The sequence below is a fragment of the Gastrolobium bilobum genome, unplaced genomic scaffold, assembly GCF_033153095.1.
Source record: "Gastrolobium bilobum isolate Gb01-03AN ecotype WA unplaced genomic scaffold, APGP_CSIRO_Gbil_v1 utg14925, whole genome shotgun sequence".
Taxonomy (NCBI): Eukaryota; Viridiplantae; Streptophyta; class Magnoliopsida; order Fabales; family Fabaceae; genus Gastrolobium; species Gastrolobium bilobum.
This window is the reverse complement of record NW_026897916.1, coordinates 332009-356213: the sequence shown is the minus strand read 5'-3', so window position 1 is coordinate 356213 and position 24205 is coordinate 332009. Positions and strand designations below refer to the sequence as shown.

The window sequence follows — 24205 nt, the reverse complement described above, 5'->3', positions numbered from 1 at the left end:
ACCTTTGATTTTGTCCAATATTTTGATCGTAGTTCGCTCCCATCCTGCACAGCTAGTGTCCACTTTCAAAGCACAAGTCTGCCATAGAGAAAAGAAAAGAGTTAGGAGTTTGGAAACAATAACATGAACAATTTATGCAAAGGAAATGCAACGGTAATAAAGAAGAGCATCCGGGACAACCATGTTAGAGGGTTTCACGGGGTCGGGAAATAGTAAGTCCGAAAATAAGTCGAAACACATCATTATGTCGGAAAACATTGTGATATCAAGAGGAGAGACTATAGAGCGAGGAGCGAAGGTTTGAGGAAGAAGGGAATGAATTTTATAGACACGAGCACAGACTTAGAGGTGTAAATGGGCCAAACTAAATTGGACTTGATAGTTTAAGTTTTTGTAAAATATTTAGAAGCTATATTAATTTATTAACTTATTAAAAACTTGATTTAAAAATATGATTTGACCTATTATAAAAAATTGAAAAGTCTAATATGACCTATAAAGTCTACCGAGTTGCAAATTAAAATTCATAAGCCTAAATCAATTTAGACATTCAATTTAGAAATTTTTTATTGAGGTCCGGGAAAAAAAAAAAGCATAAAAATGATAATGCGATAAAAATATTTTGTTCCCATAAATGGGAATTAAATCATATATGTCATTTTGAGGAGATTAAGATTCGGACTTGCACATATATATATACTAGTTGATTACCCGTGCGATGCATGAAGAAAAAAAAATCGATTTGTTTGTCCCGTAAACGAATTCATAAGAAAATCGGTTTGTTCGTATGACATAAACGTGTAACTTTTAAGGTAGGAACAAAAAAAAAAATATAATAATTTAAACACAGTAAATTCCATGGGTGACAGCAAAATCTCCATTAAAAAAATATAAATGTCATGTTGACAGCAATATAATAAGAAATATGCACAACCGATACTCACAATCGATGGGTAGTGGGACATTCAATGCCTTGTCTGCCACCACAAATGGTCATTAAATTATTAGATTTAAAAAATTAAAATTCAATTTTTAAAAGAAATTTTTTTCCCACCATCCATATTTAAATTCAAAATTTTTAACCATTTCAAATTTCGAATTTTAGATCAGATGACGCATTCCAACATAAAAAGCAATTAAATTAGCTGATTTCTTTTTGGATACCAATGTGATGGGCATTGGGACATTCAATGTCTTGTCTGCCACCACAAATGGTCATTTAATTATTCGATTTAAAGATTAAAATTCGATTTTTAAAAGAATTTCTTTTCCCACCATCCATATTTAAATTCAAAATTTTAAACCATTTCAAATTTCGAATTTGTGATCTGACGACCAATTCCAACATAAAAAGCAATTAAAACACTTGACTATCCAATTAAAATTTCGAATTTCAAAGTTATATTTATTAATTAATTATTCTTTTATATCTGTCACCACAAACAGTCATTTAATTATTCAATTTAAAAATTAAAATTCGATTTTTAAAAGAAATTCTTTTCCCACCATCCATATTTAAATTCAAAATTTTAAACCATTTCAAATTTTGAATTTCAGATCAGACGACCAATTCCAACATAAAAAGCAATTAAAACACCTGATTATCTAATTTATTTTGTCTGTCAGCTCTCTTGATTCTTGATTGTTATGATATTTGAATCAAATATATAACAAAGATAATGTCTTTGGAATATCATTATTGTGTATATATTATTTAAATAAAAAGCTTAGAAAAAAAAATTAAAAGTTGTTTTGTAATTACATAAATTTTTTAACTTAAAAGCACATATTTTAAGAAAATTACCTCTCTCTCTATCTTTATAACTCTTCATTTAAAAAAACACAATTCAAAAAAAGAAAATAATAACTTAATAAAAAAAGGAGCTTTTAACTTTTTGCTTTTTTATTCATTATAAAAAAAAAATTATAAGAATTTTTTTCAAAACCTGTTTAGCTTAACTTATGTTTATAAATAATTTTTAGCTTAAAAAAAAATCCAAACATGCACTGAATATTTTTGTGCACATAAATCTAAACAGAGAGTAAGAGTGTTTTTTTTAGTTCATCTACTTTATTTTTATTTGGTGTGTCAAAGGGTTAGGGGGAAAAAAAAAAAGTGGGTTATTCTTGTGGCAACTAGTTCGTAGTAAGAATTTGTGACATTATCATCATCTTATAGAATATGGTATATATTTCATCACTCAACAAAATGACATATAAGTTGCCAAATAAAAGGTATGTACAACATACGAAATGATATCTGCATAATCATATATCCTTAATATGATATGTGATTTCCACAATCAGTTACAATCAAAATAAGATATCCCACGTAGGATGTGATTATAAGTTGCCAAATAAAAGGTATGTACAACATACGAAATGATATCTGCATAATCATATATCCTTAATATGATATGTGATTTCCACAATCAGTTACAATCAAAATAAGATATCCCATGTAGGATGTGATTTCTACAATAAATCACAAATAAAGTCCAAAACTCTAAATTGATGTGATGTGATTTCACGTTATTATTCTTATCCTAATTTATAATACCTTTATATTCTCCTTCCGTTTTTTTTTTAAAAAAATAAAGCAGCATTAATGATAAAATTCCATTTAATTTACGATTTAGGTATGTGTTACTTTCGCAATTTCATTCCGATCTCTCATGTTGAATATGCTTTTAATAGCAAAATGTGTGTGTGTTTTTTATACAAATAAGAATTGAATTTATAACCTAATATAAATTACCAAAACATATTTAGAAACGAGTATTTTGACTTGCGGGAAAGGGAGAAACATGCAAGAGAAAATAAGGTACACAAACGACAAGTAATTAAGAAAAGAAAATGATATCACATAAACCACCAAGTAGCGCGACCTTGATTTGCACGACCATAGATAATAAAAGACGTACATAACTCTACTAACCAATTGAAAACTAAATAAAATCCCCCGATACTAGTCAAACTGAAAATTACGAACCTTACAAAAAAAGCGTTCCTGTAACCATAACAGAATCAAAATATTATGCGATTTTATGATAGCATTAAGGACTAACACTAGAGGACCAAAACAAAACACCAACAGTAATACTAATACTGATACTGCTCGAGTGATGTTGTTTTTGAATCAGTAGTAGTAGGGAATCCGTGGATGGTAAGGTTCATAGCTATGGTATTGGTGGTGGTAGGGCATTTGAGGATAAGGAGGAGGGTAGAATCCTGAGTGACATGGTGGCTCCATATATGGGTAGGCCGCAGAGGGATGCATAGGCATGGAATAACCCATTCCATTATTATTGCCACTATTTAATTGATCCTCGGTCCTTATCCACCTAAGCCTTATGTTGTTTTTTTGTGTGGCCACCTTTCTCAATATTTTCCGTGGTTCCACTTTGCCCGTAATGTATATCATCCCTTTTCGTGCATCCAAATCGTAACTTACTCCTGAAATCAACATAATATAAATATTTCAACATTTCATTGAAAAAAATAAATAATAATATTAATAATAATAATAATAAGAGATGAGTAACAACACTTACCTTTGATTTTGTCCAATATTTTGATCGTAGTTCGCTCCCATCCTGCACAGCTAGTGTCCACTTTCAAAGCACAAGTCTGCCATAGAGAAAAGAAAAGAGTTAGGAGTTTGGAAACAATAACATGAACAATTTATGCAAAGGAAATGCAACGGTAATAAAGAAGAGCATCGGGACAACCATGTTAGAGGGTTTCACGGGGTCGGGAAACAGTAAGTCCGAAAATAAGTCGGAACACATCATTATGTCGGAAAACATTGTGATATCAAGAGGAGAGACGAGAGAGCTAGGAGCGAAGGTTTGAGGAAGAAGGGAATGAATTTTATAGACACGAGCACAGACTTAGAGGTGTAAATGGGCCAAACTAAATTGGACTTGATAGTTTAAGTTTTTGTAAAATATTTAGAAGCTATATTAATTTATTAACTTATTAAAAACTTGATTTATAAATATGACCTGATCTATTATAAAATATTGAAAAGTCTAATATGACCGGTAAGGTTTATTAAGTTGCAAATTAAATTTTATAGGCCTAAACCAATTTAGAATTTTTTTTATTGAGGTCCGGAAAAAAAAGAAAGCATAAAAATGATAATGCGATAAAAATATTTTGTTCCCATAAATGGGAATTAAATCATATATGTCATTTTGAGGAAATTAAGTTTCAAACTTGCAAATATATATATATATATATATATATATATATATATATATATATATATATATATATTTGATTTCCGCTGATCAAACAGTTATAATTTTTGTTAATCAAATTCATTAATTAATTATTAATTTTCAATAAATGATAACTGTTGATTGACGAAAATCAACGATTAAAATTTTGTGTCAAATTTTATTTCCTGCATACAAAGCGACGTCGTTTTGAGATATAGAATAAAAAATAAAGGATCTTTTGAAAATTTTAAATTCCTCTTTTTTAATCTTTAACCCCAAAATGAGTCGTTGTAGAGTTGCAAGTGTTTATTTTACCTCCTATAGAAAAAATGTTAATCTAATATATAAAAGACAGTAATTTCATGATTTTTTAAATATTTGGTGTGAGAAATATTGGCCGATGATTGGCCTATTGATTAACATAATTTCGGTGACTTCTTCCAAATATATCACAATTATTCCTTATTCAGTACAACTTGGAAATATCATTGGAGAGATTTTCGCCGGTTATTGGCTGATTGATTGACTTAGAGCTCGTTTTGGTTCAACTCTTGAAAGAAGTAACTTTTATCTCTTCCTTAATTTAGAAGTGTTTTTTATAAAAGTTAAAGTTATTTATATTTTTATAAAAATAATTAATTTTTTTTTTAAAAAAATAGCTTTTGACTTTTGCTTTTTTTAGAAGTTAAAATTTTTAGCTTCTGAAAAAAGTAAGTTTTTGACTTTTTTGTGACTTTTTTAGAAGTTAAAGTGCTTTTTTTAAAAGCTGACATACAAAGCACTAAAAATGAGAAGTTCTTTTTTTCAAAAAAAGAAGAAATAATTTTTGAAGAAAAAAAAGCTCATCCAAACGGGCCCTTAATTTCGTTGATTTCTCCCAAATATGTCACAATTATTCCTTATTCGGTACAATTTGGAAATATTATTACTTGGGAAATCAACATAGAAGTATCTACTTATTGTAGCCATGGATATTCAAGAGTCATACATGAAAGACTTTGGGATTAAATACAGTATGCTATTAGGCATAATGTTATTGTTGAATTATATTCTTAGCTTTTGAACTTATATTATTATTCAACAAAATTTAATTTTTAAATATGATGTTAGGTTATTATCACTACTAGTTTAGTTATATAATATATAACATTTTTTCATATAAAGTATTTTTTAATATAATACTTCTATATTAAATTTTTTATATAACATTTTTTAATAATATTCTTTTTTTAAAAATCTTTTGTTCTTCTAAGTTTTTCAGTTTAACAATTTTTAATGATTAAGGTTGTACATAACAATCATTCTGTTCCTTGACACTGTTTCTGAAAAGAAACAATTATTTTCTATTTCTATGTCTTAAAACAATTTCTGAGGGAAAAAATGTATTTGATAACATATTCTATTTTTATTCTGAGAATGAGAATTGTGTTTGATAACATAACAAATAATATAATAAAAAATAATTCATATTAAGCATAAAAAAAAATTTGTTTTCCTTTCCATATGGTGTGGTGATGGCGGTGGTGGCATGGTGGTGGTAATGGAGACTATAGTGTTGGTGGTGATGGCAGTGGCTATGACGATGGTGGTGGCGATGGTGGCGGTGTGGTGGTAGTGGCTTGGTGGTGATGATGATGACATGGTAGTGGTGGTGACGGAGGTGGCTGCGACGATGGTGGTGGTGGTGGTGGTGATAGCGATGACAATGGCGTGGTGATGGTAGTGATGATGGCATGATGGTAGTGGTGATGGCAATGGCTATGGCTATGGCGATGATTGTGGTGGTTGGTGACGGTGGTGGAAGTGGTGGTGGTGACAGCAATGGCTGCGATGATGGTGGTGGTAATTGGTGATGGTGATTGTAGTGGTGGTAGTGGTGGCAGTGGTGGTTGTGATGGTGGCGATGGGTGAAGGTGGTGGTGACGGTGGAGATGGCATTGTCATTGTTGTGGTGGTGGTGGCATCGTCGTGGTGGTGGTGGTGGCGGTGACAACGACATTGCGACAATGGTAGTACAACGACGACGGTGGCGGTGGTCGTGTCGGGATGATGGTGGTGGTGGTGGTGGTGATGATAGTGGTGGGTAGAGGTGAAACTGGGTCGGGCCGGCCTACAGGGGCCTACGGCTCGGCCTACATCAGGCTAGATCTGATCTAGTATATTTTGTATAATAGGACAAATTTGGGCCTTAAAAAAGCATGTTTAATAAAAAGGCCGTAGACCCACTTTCAAAAGGCCGGGCCTGTAAGCCTACAGGACGGCCTATATTGTTACATTTATTTTAAATAAAATAAAATAGAGTAAGTATGCCTTAAAGAAAAAAAAAGATATAAATTTATTCAATTGCAATTATTTATAACTTAATTATATTCGATTATATTTTAATAGAAATCTTACTTTATTTCTTATATAGGAGGAACCAACATCTCAACATGTTAGATTGTGTATATAAATATATTAAAAGATTTTTGGGAGAGGTTATACTTACTACAAACATCATGATGTGTTTGTTTGTTGGATTTATGTAGTTATTTTAATTTACATAGTATGAATTTGTTTGTTGGATCTGATGAAATATATGTTATTTAGTTTGAGCATTCTGCTTTTGAAAATGACTTAAATGCATATTCTATTAGTTTTGTTATGATTCATTATTCAGTTTGGACGTTGAAATTATGATTTTTGGTGTAGTAACATAATTTGAGTACTTTATAAAGTTGATTCATGGTTCTGCTTGGAAGTTAAAAATTAACAGGCTATGCATTAACTAAGAGAATGTGAGGCGCGTATAGCTACGCGCGCGAAAAGTTTGTTGTCTAATAGGGTTTCTTTCTGGAAATTTGCTGTTTCAATGGGGAACTTGAAGGAGATTCAGTTCGAATCGTTGAGTGTGACTAGGAAGAGTACGAAGCGCACGAAGAACGGTGATGAGATTTCGACGGGGGGACGTATGCGTGAAGTGGTGGATGAGTTTCAATCGGGAGGGAAAGGACTAGCGAAGCAGAGGTCATTTGCTGAGGTTACAGGGGTTGAAAATGGTGTTTCGGGCGAAACATCACCCTGGCTTATGGAGGAGGATGATCCAGATCTAGATCCTCTTGATCCGAATGAGGGAACCGTTTCTGAATCGGGTTTCCAAACTCTGGTTCGAGACGATGGTTTGGTGGAAATCAAGAGTAGCAGTGAGGTTCGTGCCCGCATGCGGCAGCGATGGAAGCATGCCTTGATAGTCAAGCTGTTAGGCAAGAGAATAGGGGTTGGTTTCATGAAAAAGAGATTGGAAGTGTTATGGGCCAAGGCAGGCAGCATTACAGTAGCTGACTTAGGGAATGACTACTTCTCTGTACGGTTCTGTTGTCTGGAGGATTTGAACTTGGCTATTTCGGGTGGACCTTGGGTGATCTTGGGGCATTACCTGGCAATTAGAAGATGAGAGCCTTGTTTTGATCCAGAGAAGGCCAACATCCACAAGGTTGTTGCATGGGTGCGACTTCCAGGTATACCACAAGAATATTGTGAGTTTCCTTTTCTTAATCATCTAGGATCTGTTATTGGAAAAGTTTTAAGAGTTGATAGGACTACTTCAACTGGTGATAGAGCTAGGTTTGCTAGAGTTTGCATAGAGATTGACCTAGCTCAACCTTTGAGATGGATGTATGTCTTAGATGGCTGTTTTAAAAGAATTGAGTATGAAGGTTTATACCTTATCTGTGTGAAGTATGGGAGGTATAGGCATAATGCTGAAATCTGCCCAGAAGCTGCCAAACAAACTCCTATGGATAAGTCTTGTGAGAATCCTGTGCAGTCAGGGGTGAAGGCTGATGTTCAAAAGGTAGGAGAATGGATGGTAGTCGAGAGAAGGAAGAAGGGTGGACTAGCTGCTTCTAAATACGATTCCAAGGGTTCCAGAATGTTTGGGGAAGACATCTCCAACTCGAAGATAGTGGGGGTTAAAGTTGATGGCAGTAGTGGGAGTGGGTTTCAAAAGAAGGTAGTTGAGATGGATTCTGGTGTAGTCTTTCCCAATCCTTTGGTGAACAAGGTGGAAGTGGGTGTGCAGGATGGAGGAATTGGAGTGAGGGGGTAATCTGAAGAAAGCTGCTGGCAAGAAGTCAGAGGAGAAGAATGATAATTCATTAGTCAACAAGGAAAATTCATCCTCGGTTCACAATCCTCCAGTTGATGAGGGGGAAATGAAATTCACAGCAAAGGCTTCAAACTCTAATAGAAAGAATTTAGGAGTGAAACAAGGGAATTTTATCTCTAAGAGGAACTCTGCTAAGGTCATGTCAGCTAAAGGGAAAGGAGTGCAGATTCCTACCCCTTCCATTCTGACTGCTGCTAGCAGTGAGCCTTCACAAGACTTCTTTCAGCAGGCTTCCTTTGCTAAAGTGAAGCAGCTAAAAGGTAAATTTTGGGGTGATTTAGCGATGGAGGCTGAGACCACTGACTTAGAAACTCAATTGGAAAATGTTGGTATCAATCAACAGGTGGTCAATCTGAGCAATGGGAGCAGTTTGATTTGTTCTGATCAATCTGACATAGTCGTGGGGGAATCTGATAAAGGAGTTGAATGTCATACCACCATGGAGATGGACCAGCTTCTCAGATCAGATTTGTCTAATACCTTGCATGGTTTGGATGGCTTAATTTCTGAAGGATGAGATGTTGTTATTCAGGAGGCTGTGAGTTGCAAGAACTCTGTAATCTTGCAACAACCTCAGATTTCTTTATGAATGTGATGTCCTGGAACTGCAGGGGTGCTGCTAAGAAGCAATTCAAGAGCACTTTCAGTAGGTTTCGAAGAAAGTTTGGAGTGGGTGTGGCTGCTATTTTAGAGCCAAGAGTTAGTAGAAATAAAGCTTTGAATATTATTCGAAGTTTAGGTTTTAATAATTTCATCATAGCTGATGCTCATGGTTACTCTGGTGGTATTTGGGTGGTTTGGGATCCGGTTGATGTAAATATTACTCTTATCAATAAACAGGATCAATACATTCATGTTTGGGTTGAATTTCCTGGAAAAGATGGCTTCTTTTGGACAGCAGTCTATGCCAGTCCCCAAGAGGAAAACAAAAGGCTGTTGTGGGAAGACTTGAAGCACATTGGTAGGACCATGAATGAACCTTGGCTGTTGTCAGGTGATTTCAATGAAATTTGTTCTATTTCTGAGAAAAAAAGGAGGTTGCCCAGCTAACATTAATAAATGCAGGATGTTTAGTGATGTCCTGGATGCTTGTGGGGTTTTGGATTTGGGAGGTAGTGGAAGTAGATTTACTTGGAAAGGCCCTAAATACAGTCATCTGGATAGAGTTTTTAAAAGGCTTGACAGAGCAGTGGCAAATGATTTGTGGAGGAATTGTTTTGAAGAAGCAGATGTTTTGAACCTTTCCAAAAAAATTTCTGACCACTGCCCTGTATTGGTTAGATTGGAGAAAGGTGATTCTTGTTGGAGGGAGAAACCATTTAGATTTATGGCTATATGGCAGAATGATCCAAGGTTCAGTGTTTTTTTTAAATCCAATTGGGACACTAGCTCTGAGTTGCTGAGTAGTTTGAAGTCTTTTACCCCTGCTGTTAAAGAGTGGAATAAGTCTGTTTTTGGGTTCATTTTGTTCAGGAAAAATAGGGTTTTGGCTCGGTTGGATGGAATTCAAAAACATATGTGCTTGCATAACAGTTGGCATCTGAAGGATTTGGAAGCTAAGCTACTAAGAGAATTATCTGAAATTCTTGACTTAGAAGAACAAATATGGTATCAGAAGTCAAGAGGGGAATGGATTAAGGGTGGAGATAGAAATACCAGATTCTATCACACTAGGACCCTGATTCGAAGGAAGAGAAACAGAATTTTGAAACTTCAGAATAATGGGAGTGGATGGGTTACTGGAGAGGAAAATTTAATTGAGTTAGCCAGGAATTTCTTCTATAATCTTTTCAAAGAGGATATGCCTATTGCTGAATGGAATCAAACTGGATTTTCCTGGCCAGTGCTCAGTAAGGAGGATAGGGATCTTTTGTTTTTGGATATATCCTTTGAGGAAGTTAGGAAGGCTTTTTTTCAAATGCCTCCTCTGAAGGCTCCAGGACCGGATGGGTTCCCTGCCTTATTTTATCACAAGAACTGGGATTTGATCAAAGATCAAGTGTTCAAGAGCATGAAGTGCTATCTCAAGAATCCGGATCAGATTAAGGAAATTAATCATACACTCCTTGCACTGATTCCTAAAATAGAGAGGCCCTGTTTCATGAGGCAATTTAGGCCTATTGCTCTATGCAACACTGTTTATAAGGGTCTTAGCAAAATCCTGGTTAATAAGATTAAGCCTTTTATAGGTAATCTTATATCTCCTAATCAAGTTAGTTTCATTCCTAGGAGGAATATCCAGGATAATATTATTATTGTCCAAGAGCTCATTCACTCCATTCATAGGATGACAGGGAAGAAGTGTTTTTTTTCAATCAAGATTGACTTAGAGAAGGCATATGACAAACTTAATTGGGGATTTATTAGATCATTTCTTGAAGAAGTTCAACTTCCTAGTGACTTGATTGCTGTTGTCATGGGTTGTGTTACCACACCCTTTATTGAAGTTTTATGGAATGGTTCTAAAACTCCTGGATTTCAGCCTCAAAGGGGAATAAGGCAAGGAGATCCCCTATCTCCCTACTTGTTCGTTCTCTGCATGGAAAAGCTTACTCATCTGATTATGGATGAAGTGGGAAAGAAAAACTGGAAACCTATTAAAGCTGGCAGATCAGGGCCTCAAATCTCCCACTTGATGTTTGCTGATGACATCATCCTATTTGCTGAAGCTTCTCTGAGTCAGTTTGCTTGTATTTCGGACTGTTTGCTTAAGTTTTCCAACATGTCAGGCCAAAGTGTAAGTATGGAGAAATCTTGTATTTATTTCTCTAGGAATACTTCTCTGGAGATTAGTAGTTCTATTGCAGATATTAGTGGATTCAAGGTAGTCAAGAGCATTGGCTGTTATCTGGGAGCTCTAATGAGGCATGGGAGGGCTAGTAGGAAGCATTATGCCAATATCATATCTAGAGTTCAAAATAGACTTCAAGGGTGGAAAGCCAAATGTATGTCTTTGGCTGGGAGAATCACTTTAGCCAAGAGTGTCATCTCAGCAATCCCAACTTATCATATGCAAAATAATACCCTGCCGATTCACATCTGCCAGGAGATTGAGGAATTGCAATGCAAGTTCATTTGGGGAGACTTATATGAAAAAAGAAGAGCCCATTATGTTGCTTGGGATCAGCTTTGTAAGCCTAAAGAATATGGGGGTCTTGGAATTATTAAACTTAGATTCCAAAATGAAGCTTTCATGCAAAAGATTTCTTGGATGCTGATTAATGATCAAGACAGTTTGTGGACTAAAGTATTACTTGGCAAATATGGAAAAAAAACAAGATCCCAGGAGAGGTTTCATAGTTAAACCAAGTGACTCTCCTTTATGGAAAAGCATCTGTTCTGCAAGAACTAAACTAGATCCTCATCTGGTTTGGGAAGTTGGTAATGGAATCACTACACTATTTTGGATTGATTGTTGGAGTGGAGGAAACATTAGTCTCTTTGATTTGGCATGTGTTAAACCCCCTAGTTCTGATCTGGATCTTAGGATTTGTGACCTTGTTAAGAATGAAATAGGTGGCTGGAAGTGGGATTATTTGAAGAAATATCTTGATGATAGCACTATTGGGAAGTTGCAAGGATTTCTGCCTCCTTCTCCTTCTGGGCCGAATGACAGACTTTGTTGGACCAGAAATAGTTCATCTAGGTTTATGGTTCGTAATGCATATTGCCAGCTGACAGATCCTATTGTGGGGAAGGACAAACTATGGTCTATGATTTGGAAATGGAAAGGGCCATACATAATTGCAACCTGCTTATGGCTTGCTTGCTTGAATAAACTTCCTGTGAGAAGTATTACTGGTCTATGGAGTGGTGGTGTGACTTATTGTCCCAGTTGCTATGACAATCATGAGACAATTATGCATGTTCTTAGGGACTGCAATAGAGCAAAGTTTGTGTGGGAGTGCTGGTTTGGAGGTGTAATTCCAGATAGTTTCATGACAGCAGTTGGTCTAGACTGGTTTCGGGCCAATATCTGTAAGTCCTTCTCATCTAGATTTTGGCATTCCTGGTATGAAATTTTCTTTGTCACTTGTTGGCTCTTATGGCGATGGAGAAATCTGTTGGTTCATGATGATACTTTTTCTTGGCCTGAAGATCCAATGAGTAAGATTCTAATCTTTCTAAAAGATATGAAAAAGAGCTGTAGCAGTGAACCCTTTTCTCAGGCACAGAAGGAACCTATTTCTTTTATTGGATGTGGCAATAGTATGCAGAAGGAAGCTGTCAAAATTTTAGTTGATGGAGTTGTTTCATTGAATACCAAAACAGGAGCTTGTGGAGGATTCCTATGTAATTCAAAGGGTGAGTGGATTTCTGGTTTCTCTCTCAATATTGGTATATGTACCAGCCTTGAAGCTGAGTTATGGGGAATATGGCAGGGGCTTCAACTTGCTGTGGGTTTAAAAATCCAGGAGGTTTGGGTTGGTTGTGATAGCCAGGAAGCTTTATTAAGTATCAATTCCTCTTCTGAATCAGATGGCAATTCCTTGTTAGTTAGGAAAATTAGGAACTCTTTACAGGCCTTAGAGTATGCTTCCTTTGAGTATATTCCTAGAAAAAATAACTCTTGTGCTGATGGCTTAGCCATTTTAGGTTTGAAAGGTAGGGGTGGTGAGCTGAATGTATATTCCTCTCCCCCTGCAAGTGTTTTTCCATTCTGGAATGACTTTTGTAATTTCTTGCTGATGGAGCATGTTTCTTTTGACATGCATCAGCTTTCAATTTAATTCATCTGGGCTAGGCCCTCCACTTTTACCAAAAAAAAAAAAAAATTAACAGGCTAACGGGCCAAACCAGGCCATTTGTTTTTTTATAAACGGGCCAAACCAGGCTAACAGTTAGACTCATACAAGGCTTGGGCCAAGCCAAATTAAAATTTTTTGACGTTGGCTTGGGCTTTTCGGGGCAAAGCTTGGCCCAACCCAGCCCACTTTCACCCCTAGCGGTGGAGAGTAATTGAGAAAAACAAATGTTTCTCATTTTGTATTTGAGAACAAAAAAAAAATTATTCTTTTTTCTGTTTCCCAGCCGAGAATAAAAAATAAATTGATTTTACCAAACGAGTTTTCTATCTATTTATATTCTCGGAAAGAGAAATTAAAAAAAAATTAATTCGGCAAAAATTGTCATGCATACCCTAAATTGCTGGGTCTACTTTAACCAAATTAATATAAATATTATAAAAAGTAAAATGCTAATTTCTGTAAACAAAAACGCTTCAATATAAATAACGGCAAAAAAAATTAAATTATTACTATTTTAATAAATAATTACGAATACATAGTTGTTTCGAAACTATCTACGGATCGATTGCACTCATTCACGCCCAAATTAGGCGTGACACCCAAGGCATTCACGCCTAATTTAGACGTGAATCTTCTGGTGTTGACACGTGGTAAAAAAAGTTAACTTACGAACCGTAAAACTTTGGAAAGCCATAACTTTTGACTCGGATATCCGAATGAGGTAATTCTTTTTTTGATTCCACATAACTTTTCGAGATCTACGCAATGACATCTCATTTGATATATTTTATCTCTCACAAACACAATTCAAATTTGCAATAATTGTATTATATAGTGTATTACAAAAAAAATTAAAAAAATATTATTAATAAGAAAAACAAAATAAAAATTTAATTTGTGATTTTAACTCAAAAATCAATTTGAAAAATCTGTATTAATAAAGAAAATAATTAAATAAATATTCTAAACACTTGGTAGAATATTATATAAATTTGTATATATTTTAATAATTAAATAAATAACCTTGTACACTATTTTTTTTCAAACACTTGGTAGAAGTATATATTTTAATATAACATTAAGTATCCTTATTTATAGATGAGTTAATTCACTTTGGTGCCATCTTTATAGTATTATTGTTGCAAATTTGAATTATGTTTGTGAGAGATAAAATATATCAAATGAGATGTCATTGCGTAGATCTCGAAAAGTTATGTGGAATCAAAAAAAAATTACCTCATTCGGATACCCGAGTCAAAAGTTATGGCTTTATAAAATTTTACGATTAAACTATTAATTTTTTGTGCCACATGTCAACACCAGACGAGTCACGCCTAATTTAGGCATGAATGCCTTGGGAGTCACGCCTAACTTAGGCGTGAATAGTCACGCCTAATTTAGATGTGAATGAGTGCAATAGATTCGTATATATGTTCAAAAATAGCAACTTATTCGTAATTATTTATTAAAATAGTATTATTTTAATATATTTTTTTCCCTATGAATAACTGTAAAGGTGAACTGTAATCAAAATAACGCATTTTCACCATCTAACTCCAATGGCCTTCATTGATTTTGGTGTTGAAGATTTCTGATGCACCATTCTCCGTTGCGTTTCTATTTCAAAGCCTAAATCGAGGTATGTTATTATTATTATTTTGATAAACAATCGAGGTATGTTATTAAACGAGCAGTATCGAATAATTTCATCCACATAAAAGCAGTGAGAGTTTTCGTGACAAAACAGGGAAATAGCATTGTAAGCTGTAACTCGTCTTCAGGCTTTATATCAGAGAGTGAGGCCCAGATTTGTTTGTAAGAATTCCTGTCTTTCTAGTTGTTCCTCAAATTTGGTGCAACAATTTCTTTGATCCTATCCTGCCTATTGGTATGATAGTTTATCTGATAGAGTTTTCTTTTTATTGAATTTAAAATTTCAAATTGTGCAAAATAAATACATAATTTTGAAATTTAATTGTTAAACCATTTAAAATTTCGAAAATTCAATTTTTAAAAGAATATTGGTATGATAGTTTATCTGATATGATAGTTTTGATTTTGGGATTTAATTTCTAAATTGCTAGGTCTACATTAACCAAATTAATATAAATATTATAAAAAGTAAAATGCTAATTTCTGTAAACAAAAACGCTTCAATATGAATAACTGTAAAAGTGAACTGTAATCAAAATAACGAATTTTCACCATCTAACTCCAATGGCCTTCATTGATTTTGGTGTTGACTATTTCTGACGCACCATTCTCCGTTGCGTTTCTATTTCAAAGCCTAAATCGAGGTAAGTTAAATGAGCAGTATCGAGTAATTTCATCCACATATGCAGTGAGTTTTCGTGACAAAACAGGGAAATAGCATTGTAAGCTGTAACTCGTCTTCAGGCTTTATATCAGAGGGTGAGGCCCAGATTTGTTTGTAAGAATTCCTGTCTTTCTAGTTGTTCCTCAAATTTGGTGCAGTTGAACGCTCCTAAATATAGAGAAATAACATTCTGCAACAATTTCTTTGATCCTATCCTGCCTAACAGAGTAACAGCAAAAGATTACAATTCCATCTTGCCCATCACTGAATTCCTAACTCAAAAGGTATTAAGTATAATGAATTAAGGATATGCTAGGCCAAAAAAGAAAATGATAAAAAATATACACTTAATGGGAACTCCTGACCTTATAATTTCAACTACATACATTGTTCACTTCGAATTAGTATTTTCTTTTCGAATAAGAAAGAATGAGGCGTTCATAGTTCTCTGTTGAATCTGTTAGTTTACACGAATTATGGTATGGCCAACTGACAGAACCAGACAACCAGAGAAACAGAAAAGCCAGAGACAGCATCACTCAGTTACGTCAGTCTAGCAAGCTGCGTCTAATAGTAATTATATTACACAGAATACATGGATAGTTTAGTCGCGGCAAAGATACACTTTACAACGGCAACAATGATACATAGCTTATATTTCTTCAGAGCCCAAGACAGCAAGTGGCAACAGTTCCTTCTGCATTACCCATCGAATAACAAAAAAAGTACGATTACAAAAACAAATCCTATCAAAATCAAACTTGTTAGACTCCAAGAAGTAACAAAGGCTTACAACAATAAAGAAGAGAACTATCACCTTTAGGGCAGTCAAAATGCTTAAGTATGCAGGTAATTGGCAGCCATCATTAACTCCAGAGTTAATTCAGGCTCAATAGGAAACTCGGTCTCCTTCCCACTAGCAAGAGCAACATACTCGTGTCAACACAACAATTTCCCCCCAAATAAAAAGAAAAAAAGAAAGACATAAAATGAGGGATTTCAAATCAAAGCTGTAGAGCTTGACTTCTCCGGGAAAAAAATATATAACTTCCAATATATAAAACAACTAAACATTATTTACCAAAAAAAAAAAAAACAATTAAACATTTCCAACTACCACCAAAGCAAGTCTATTGAAAAGTATTACAAAATGATGTGAAAGTCTACACATGGCCAGAGACACAGGATAAAAATATGGACCAGTGAGCCGAAATATCATTAAGGACAAGTGTCAATTCAAATTGGTAATGCTATTTGGTTATGTTTTCAGGTTGCCCAGTAATTTTCAAACAATGAATTATCCATTACGGGTTCAAAATATAGGAGGCAATAACTATATAATAGTTCACAAATCACAGTCACATCTGTATTCAAACTTCAACAGGAATTGTTTTACATGTTATAACAACTAAACATTCTCATATTAAGAGTACCCAAAGAGAGTATGGATGGGAACACAGCTGGCCAAGCATCGATTTTAACTTCTTTATTCAATTGCAATTCTACCATCCTCCAAAAAACCTTTCTTTGGTTATGCTTAGTAAAAGCTATCAAAACCATCCGACATTTAAAGACTATATCAATAAAGGCCAAGGCCAATGCCAACAAAAGATCTATTAAAAACATATGAGATACATTGAGGAATCAAAAACATGAATCTAGGATATGTAAAAAACGGGGATTTAGGTATGAGATCAAGTGATAAGCATCAATATTATGATAATGAAATGAAAAAGAATAAAAGAATTGCAAGCCAACGAAAGGTCAATAATTCACTCTGAGCTTAAGTTAAAGAAAGCACCTAAACACATGATATATTATATATCACATCAGACCAAACCCCTTCAACGGAGAACTAAATTCCACAAAAATCAATACTCGATAATCCAAATCAGAACACGAACAATAATCTTCCATGTAGGCGTTTTAAGATCCAAAAAGTAAAACATCAACACTCACATTCTAGAAACAAATAGTTCAACAATACCTGGCAAATTGAAGATGCCAATAGAAATACTGGCAAATCTTCTCGAGAATGGTGGTGCTGATCTCAGGAAAAGTAACTTCCCCGTGCTGCCTTTCAGCGAAACTCCCTATCAAAGTAAACGAATTAGACGAGTTCATGTAAATTTCACTGAAACCTGGAACCCTAATTGCACTATCCCAAAAACAACGAATCGACGAAATGGAAGGTGATTAATCTAATGAGAGAAACCTGGAGAGGTAAGCATGTTGTGAATGGTCTGTGAAACCATAGCAGCTTCTTTATCGACCACGAATTCGAAACCCTCGGCACTGATCAGCTTCACTGTGTCTTCCTTCTTCATCTTCTTTCTCCGTTCCGTGTCGCGTTGGTCGCGATATTCCAAATTCCGTTTTGAAAACGGATCCGTTGCAATCTCGGTGTTACCGGGTTGTTGGATGGGTCCCACCCACCCATCTATCTGTATGGATATGGACAGGCCCAGTTTTCTGTTATAGGACACTAGTCAAATACATATTCAATGGCTATTAATAGACTCTTATTCTTGCCCAACCATTGCCACCTTGATAAAGAAAAGTCCAATTGCTTGGGTCTAGTCTAGTGGTAAATTAAAAATATACACGTTCATAACATTATCATTCATATTATGCAAAATTTAAATTTTGACAACTTGTGTTGGATTTAGTCAATAATTACATAAGTTTATGAATGTGGTTTATATATAACCATCAAAACTATAACTGGTGAATGTCTGGACTTTTGATTTATTTATTTTTATTAAAACATTTCCCAGAGTTTGATTCTTTGCTATGAATATTTTATTGGTTCAACTACCGTGACCAGTTTATTAATATTAAATTAATAAATGGACGAAACTACTAGAAATATTGATGCATAACAAAATCGGAATACAAGTCCAGCTTAATTAATTTGTGTTAGCGGAAAGTGGTTTTCCATGGTGAAAAAAATTGTAGGCATGTATCGTATGTTAATAATTAAAGAAGTGACTCTTGAATCTAGTCGTAAACCATAAATTTAACCTTAATGCCCCAAGCCTAATTGACTAAAAATTACCATTAAATAAGTAAATACTGTATTGTCAAAAAAAAAAAATAAAGATGTTCAATTTTTCCTTTTGAAATTTTTTTTTTACATGTTTTAGAGTTGACGAAGTAAGATGGTGGTTACCAAGTGGTAATAGTCCAGTTATCGCATTAGAGTTGAGTAGGTAGGTCAGAACTTGTATTCATTTTTTTCAGTATTATATTTGAAAAGAATTTAAAATCTTTTTTTTTTAATAAATCCAAAGGTATCCTCATCCCTTCGGAATGAGATTAATCTCATTCGTGAATTGAAGCGATATAGGACTCTCCACTGACCCCAAAGTTTGCCTTGCACGATTCGAACTTCAAACTTTTTAGACTTACGAGCCCGATACCTGGAGCTCAGCACACTACCAACTGAGTTACACCGCGGGGTTAAGAATTTAAAATTTAATGCTGAACTTATCTCGAATCAGATTAATTATGAAACAATAAATCAATTGTAATATTTTAGTGAAGTTTTGATTGGATAGCCGATTGAGGAGAGGCATAGCATGTTAACACACAATGACAACCGAGGAAAGGAACAAAAGACGCCAACAAAGAAAAGCGTGGAAAAACACAGGCAAGGCACCTTGTCCTTATGTAACACATTCCACCCGCCAGCCTGCCACAGCTTAGTCTACAGTCAGCTCCATCTCCCTGCCTCAATTTTGTCTCATCCTTCAAAACGACACAGTTCCTCCTCTATAAAAAAACCACAACAAATTTTTTTTAAAAAAAAAAAAAAACTTATTTATTTGTCATTTTCTGGCTCACTGATATTTCCATAAATATAAAATATGCACCTTATTTATATTTACTAAAAAAACACCTGTATTTGAAAATAGATTAACATAAGTAATTGTATGATTTTATATTTAAATTTATTTCATATATAATAAGGTTTGTATATTAAAAGATAATAATATTATCATCGATTTAACATTTTGATTTTTGCAGGAAAAATATTTTTTTACCACACTTACACAAAAATAAATGTAAATGAGTTCTACTAACTTCTTTTATTTCTTTTCAAGATGAGATTTATTCATACTTTTATACAAATTCGGCAGAAAAAACATTTTTGCAACAAAAAAGAAGAAATGTTTTTCCTTATTATCATTTTAACTTACGAATAGAGGTTATGGTCTAATTAGGTGAATAGTGAAGCTTATTTATTTGGTGCTCCAATTGCTTTCTGACTCATCGACATTTCCGTTTTATCACATTGGCCAATTCGGCCACCCTCCTCTGAAAGACGTGAAAAAGCCTCCACTCCCTCTTCTCCTCCTTCATCTCAGTCTCCACTAATATTCTCTGCTGTTCGATCGGTTACCCGAACCGTTCCCTACCACAGTCTCTCAAGTTCCTCAGTTCGCTGAGCTAGCAAGTTAAAAACCTCACCAAACGCATTGCATTTATCAATTTTCTTTGCTGTCTCTTCTTATAGGTGTCACGGTTAGTTCTTTTTGTTTCCGATTCAATTCGTAGATCTGTTGTTTCAATTTTTATTTTATTTTATTTTTTTGTTGTGCTCTTTTCTGGTTTGGATCTGAATGAATATTCGGTGATGTTTGGGGTCGGATCTGGTAGGTTCGAGAGATCAGAGAGGAGAAGACCCATGGCAAATAGGGTGGACCACGAGTATGACTATCTGTTCAAGATCGTTTTGATCGGAGACTCTGGTGTGGGCAAATCGAACATTCTCTCCAGATTTACTCGAAATGAGTTTTGCTTGGAGTCCAAATCTACAATCGGTGTTGAGTTTGCAACCAGGACCCTTCAGGTAGTTTTATTTCCTCTTTCTTTGCTGATTGATCCTTATTTTTTCTTCTGCTTTAATTTCTGCATATATAGGTATTAGAGTATGGTCATTTATTTTAGTTTTAAATTTTTCCTTTTATATACTTTAGGTGCTGTTATGAAGTGGAGCGGATTCAGATTTATATTATCTTTAAAAAAATTATTGATTAAGGTCCAAGCCTGATTTGTTGTGCCTTCAGATGGATAGCTTCTTAGATAAAAAATAATAATAATAATTCAGATTTTGTTGTGCCCAAGTATATGAGTAACCAAATATGATATGGTCGGTGTTGAGAGTAAATAAAAAAAAAAAAAATTCAAGTTGAAGTTGTTTTGAATGTGCTGATATGCAGAGATGGCTTATGAATGCTTGTTTGTATTAAGTTATTATAATGGTTGTTTCTTTATCTTCCTCTACAGGTAGAAGGAAAGACTGTTAAGGCACAGATCTGGGACACAGCGGGTCAGGAGCGATACCGTGCCATTACCAGTGCTTATTATAGAGGAGCTGTTGGTGCTCTACTTGTATATGACATAACTAAGAGACAAACCTTTGACAATGTTCAGAGGTGGCTGCGTGAATTGAGGGACCATGCGGATTCTAATATAGTTATCATGATGGCTGGGAATAAATCTGATTTGAACCATCTTAGAGCTGTTTCAGAGGATGATGGTCAAGCATTGTCAGAGAGGGAAGGTCTCTCTTTTCTTGAGACATCTGCACTGGAAGCAACCAACATTGAGAAGGCATTCCAAACCATATTGACTGAGATCTATCATATTGTGAGCAAGAAAGCACTTGCAGCTCAGGAAGCAGCTGCTGGTGCCTCACTTCCTGGACAAGGAACCACCATCAATGTTGCTGATGCTTCTGGGAGTACAAAGAGAGGCTGCTGTTCCACTTAGTGTGATATTTAAGGAAAGAGCGTTGCTAGTTAATAGTATTTTTTTTTCCCCAATTCTGTTTTTGTCCCTTTCTCTCTCTTTCTTTCTTTCTTTTTTTCCTTCTTTTTTATGGGTGAGAGATAAACATGTAGAGTATGTTTACTTCATTGAGTTGCGACCGGGAAGCTTGTGAAATTTAAAAAAACAGTAGTGTTGCTAGTTTCTTTGGCTTATCTCTTCAGTGATGTGATAGTTTTTCATGAATTGATGTAATATTGGAACTGACAGATATTGATGATATAGCGTGGTTAATGGGACCTGACATTGCAGAGAGGCCATGTAAGATTATACATAGCTTCAGGCTTTTTGTTAATTCATTGTTGTTCTAAGGCTACTTTTAGACCAGCTAAACAGAATATATGAACATCTCTTTTGCAATCTCTTTTACCATATAAACCCGTTAGCCACTTCTGGAGGTAAATTCAAGCACGTCATTTGCAAATGCATGAATATAAGTTCAATTTAAGTTTAAACTGAAGAAAGTTAAGATGGAACAATTTATCAACTACGGTGAGAGCGTTTCTTTTTTAATTCAAACTGCAAAGAGTTGCATTTTGTTAATCTTAAAGAATTAAGACCTTTAAGCCTTTGCATTTTCGTGTATTTCAGTTGTTTAAAGTCAGAACAGAAAAGAATAAAGCACCTCTTGTGAATTTATATGACGATGCACCCGCGAATAATTAATAAGTAGAAAATGAAGGAGGGGAAAGGAATGTAACCTTACTCAATTTGTATGGTTACATGTTGTATTTGATATGTTTTTACACAGTAATGCTTAATCGTGCCTAGTAAATCAATGGAACTGATGCCAGGCTCAGCCACTACATGGCAAGATAGAACATTTTTCCCGACTGTTATGGCCCAAACGTGCAAGTCATGAACATCCTGCACTCCCTTGATACCTCTGAGGCCATATTCCAGCTCAATGATATTGATCCCGCTTGGTGTCCTCTCCATCAGAATGCTATAAATATTCCTAAGCATTGGCAGGGTAGTACTTAAAGATAAAACAGAGAATATAAGAGTGCATAAAAGATCAACCATAAACCACTCTGGTTCAGCCCATACTATGGCTCCAGCAATCATCACCCCAACAGATTGAATCATATCAACCATGACATGCAAATAGGCCCCTTGGAGATTTATGTTCAAAACATTAGTATTTTTCTGACTACTTGAAACCAGGGCAAGGTTCTCCTCATCAGTTATTTTAGGTAGCTCATCCATCCCATGATCATGATCTGAGTCTCCACAACCATGATGATGACTATGATCATGATGTGAGTCTCCACAGCCATGATCATGACTATGATCATGACCAAGCCATACAACCATGATAAAGTTAAGAACAAATCCAAATGCTGAAATTGTAAACATGAGCATTCCATTCACCCTCTCATTTTGGTGAAGAAGTCTACCAACTGCTTCATATATTAAAAAACCAGATATACCCCAAATTAACTGCACAGATATAAGAGCACCCAAAACTTCAAGACGATTGTATCCAAAAGATTGATGGGGTGTTGCCTCCCAACCTGAAGCCCAAACTGCAAAGAGAGAGACAGAGAATCCAGCAATATCAGAAAGCAAGTGTGCTGCATCACCGATGACAGCTAGGCTGTGGGCTTTTACACCACCAATAACTTCCACAATCATAACAATAACATAGAAAACTATGAGTAAAGAAAGTTTCTTTGCTGACTTTGATGACTCTTTTGATGCCACAACACTGTGTTCATGTCTGGAAAAAGGACAAACAGAATTGCAAGATGACCCCGTTGTCATAGGAAGAACATCAACTTTGTGCATCTCAATTTCCTCCCTGGAACTTGCTTCCAAGATTGGGGCTTTCTCGTGTTCCATTTGCTTCAACGAAATGGGTCTTTTATAAAACAAATGAAACATTCATAAAAAGGAGTCGCCAAGGCTTAGTCAATGATTAAATTGCCTGCACCAACACCTGAAAGACCATTCAAAATAAGAAAAACGATTTCAGATGGGGCCATGTTTTGGTGAATTGTGAAAATGTTTGACAAATTCAAAACGAAGGAAGAATAAGTTATTGTGGTTGGTAAAGGACAAATTTGACAGCTTCAATTTGAAGAAAGAAGTGGGTATTGGGAAAGTGACAAAATCATAGAAAGAAGCAAAGCGTTTCAAGTGTACATCACGTACCAGTACAAGCGAAGAACGTAGCGTCCAGATTGAGAGTGGACAAACTGAATTGGAATTTCAGAATTGTTGTAGCTGATACAATGAAGTGAGAAAGAAAGGGCGAGAGATTCGAAAGAGAAAGCAAGATCAATGAGTTGTTGATGTTAACGGGATCTTGTCGTGGTTCACATCCATCGGCAAGAGAGTTAGCGGCTAACTACCAAGGACAAACAAAAATGTGTTCTTTCCGATGCCAGAAATTAGGGGAAAACAAAACCTAATACTATACGACGCATTAGCAGTAGTACGATAATAATTTAGTAATTTTCAGTTTATAAAATTGTAACTTTTGATCATAATTATTAAAAGTAGTTTATTGATAGTATTAATTATGGATAAAAATATAAGATTAAATTAATTATTGTCAATATAGAAATTTTTTTATTACCATGTATTATCGCTTAATTTAATTTCTTGTATAATTTGATATTAAAAGATGTTTTTGGATACAATATATGCAAAAATAATGTGCCAAATCAGTTATGTGAGCCAAAATTAAACTCAAATTTAATTATTGCTAATGGTGATATTAATTTGTTTAGTTGATGTAATTATTTAAGTAACATTATGGACATGTCTACCAAAAAAAATATTATGGACATTATTTTGAGACCTGATAGTTATGAAATAGCCTAGGGCAGTGGACAATATATCTTATTTATGTTGAGTTATGATTAGGATATGATTATATGTTAATCAGGTGTAAATGAAAAGGGTGAGAAATGTTTCCAGTGAT

General features: G+C 34.8%; 4 protein-coding genes across 5 annotated transcripts; 2 read left to right on the top strand and 2 right to left on the bottom strand.

Moving 5' to 3' along the window:
• The first annotated feature begins 9439 nt into the window (after positions 1-9439).
• On the top strand, positions 9440-13103 carry LOC133311446 (uncharacterized). Its single transcript, XM_061512500.1, has 2 exons — positions 9440-11504; positions 11608-13103. Exons 1-2 carry the CDS (start codon positions 9440-9442, stop codon positions 13101-13103), a joined length of 3561 nt encoding a protein of 1186 aa, XP_061368484.1.
• Positions 13104-15400: 2297 nt separating this feature from the next.
• LOC133311425 (uncharacterized) lies at positions 15401-17848 on the bottom strand. The gene is made up of 4 exons (XM_061512477.1): positions 17654-17848; positions 17426-17531; positions 16256-16354; positions 15401-16135 (listed from the first exon to the last, which is right to left on the bottom strand). The coding sequence occupies exons 1-3, from the start codon at positions 17763-17765 to the stop codon at positions 16276-16278; spliced, it is 297 nt and encodes a 98-aa protein (XP_061368461.1). The 5' UTR covers positions 17766-17848; the 3' UTR covers positions 15401-16135; positions 16256-16275.
• LOC133311424 (ras-related protein Rab11C) lies at positions 16428-21580 on the top strand. 2 transcript variants are annotated; one of them, XM_061512475.1, is made up of 3 exons: positions 16428-16824; positions 20151-20293; positions 20731-21580. In XM_061512475.1, exons 1-3 carry the CDS (start codon positions 16686-16688, stop codon positions 21214-21216), a joined length of 768 nt encoding a protein of 255 aa, XP_061368459.1. In that variant the 5' UTR covers positions 16428-16685; the 3' UTR covers positions 21217-21580. The 2 variants fall into 2 exon arrangements, with proteins under 2 accessions (XP_061368459.1, XP_061368460.1); XM_061512476.1 differs by lacking the exon at positions 16428-16824 and adding an exon at positions 19697-19965 and having other exon boundaries at positions 20101-20293; positions 20731-21575.
• Positions 21581-21961: 381 nt separating this feature from the next.
• On the bottom strand, positions 21962-23648 carry LOC133311434 (metal tolerance protein B-like). The gene is made up of 2 exons (XM_061512488.1): positions 23431-23648; positions 21962-23215 (listed from the first exon to the last, which is right to left on the bottom strand). The coding sequence occupies exon 2, from the start codon at positions 23158-23160 to the stop codon at positions 21976-21978; it is 1185 nt and encodes a 394-aa protein (XP_061368472.1). The 5' UTR covers positions 23161-23215; positions 23431-23648; the 3' UTR covers positions 21962-21975.
• Positions 23649-24205: the final 557 nt, after the last annotated feature.

Coding starts and splice junctions, on each gene's coding strand:
- LOC133311434 (XM_061512488.1), bottom strand. CDS start 23,160: ATGTTTCATTTGTTTTATAAAAGACCCATTTCGTTGAAGCAAATGGAA.
- LOC133311424 (XM_061512475.1), top strand. CDS start 16,686: ATGCTATTTGGTTATGTTTTCAGGTTGCCCAGTAATTTTCAAACAATG. Junction 16,825..20,150: donor GTATTCAAACTTCAACAGGA/ATTGTTTTACAT, acceptor GGGTGGACCACG/AGTATGACTATCTGTTCAAG. Junction 20,294..20,730: donor TTGCAACCAGGACCCTTCAG/GTAGTTTTATTT, acceptor CTTCCTCTACAG/GTAGAAGGAAAGACTGTTAA.
- LOC133311425 (XM_061512477.1), bottom strand. CDS start 17,765: ATGAAGAAGGAAGACACAGTGAAGCTGATCAGTGCCGAGGGTTTCGAA. Junction 17,532..17,653: donor CAACATGCTTACCTCTCCAG/GTTTCTCTCATT, acceptor TTACTTTGATAG/GGAGTTTCGCTGAAAGGCAG. Junction 16,355..17,425: donor TGGCATCTTCAATTTGCCAG/GTATTGTTGAAC, acceptor TGCTCTTGCTAG/TGGGAAGGAGACCGAGTTTC.
- LOC133311446 (XM_061512500.1), top strand. CDS start 9,440: ATGTTTAGTGATGTCCTGGATGCTTGTGGGGTTTTGGATTTGGGAGGT. Junction 11,505..11,607: donor TGTTGCTTGGGATCAGCTTT/GTAAGCCTAAAG, acceptor TGATCAAGACAG/TTTGTGGACTAAAGTATTAC.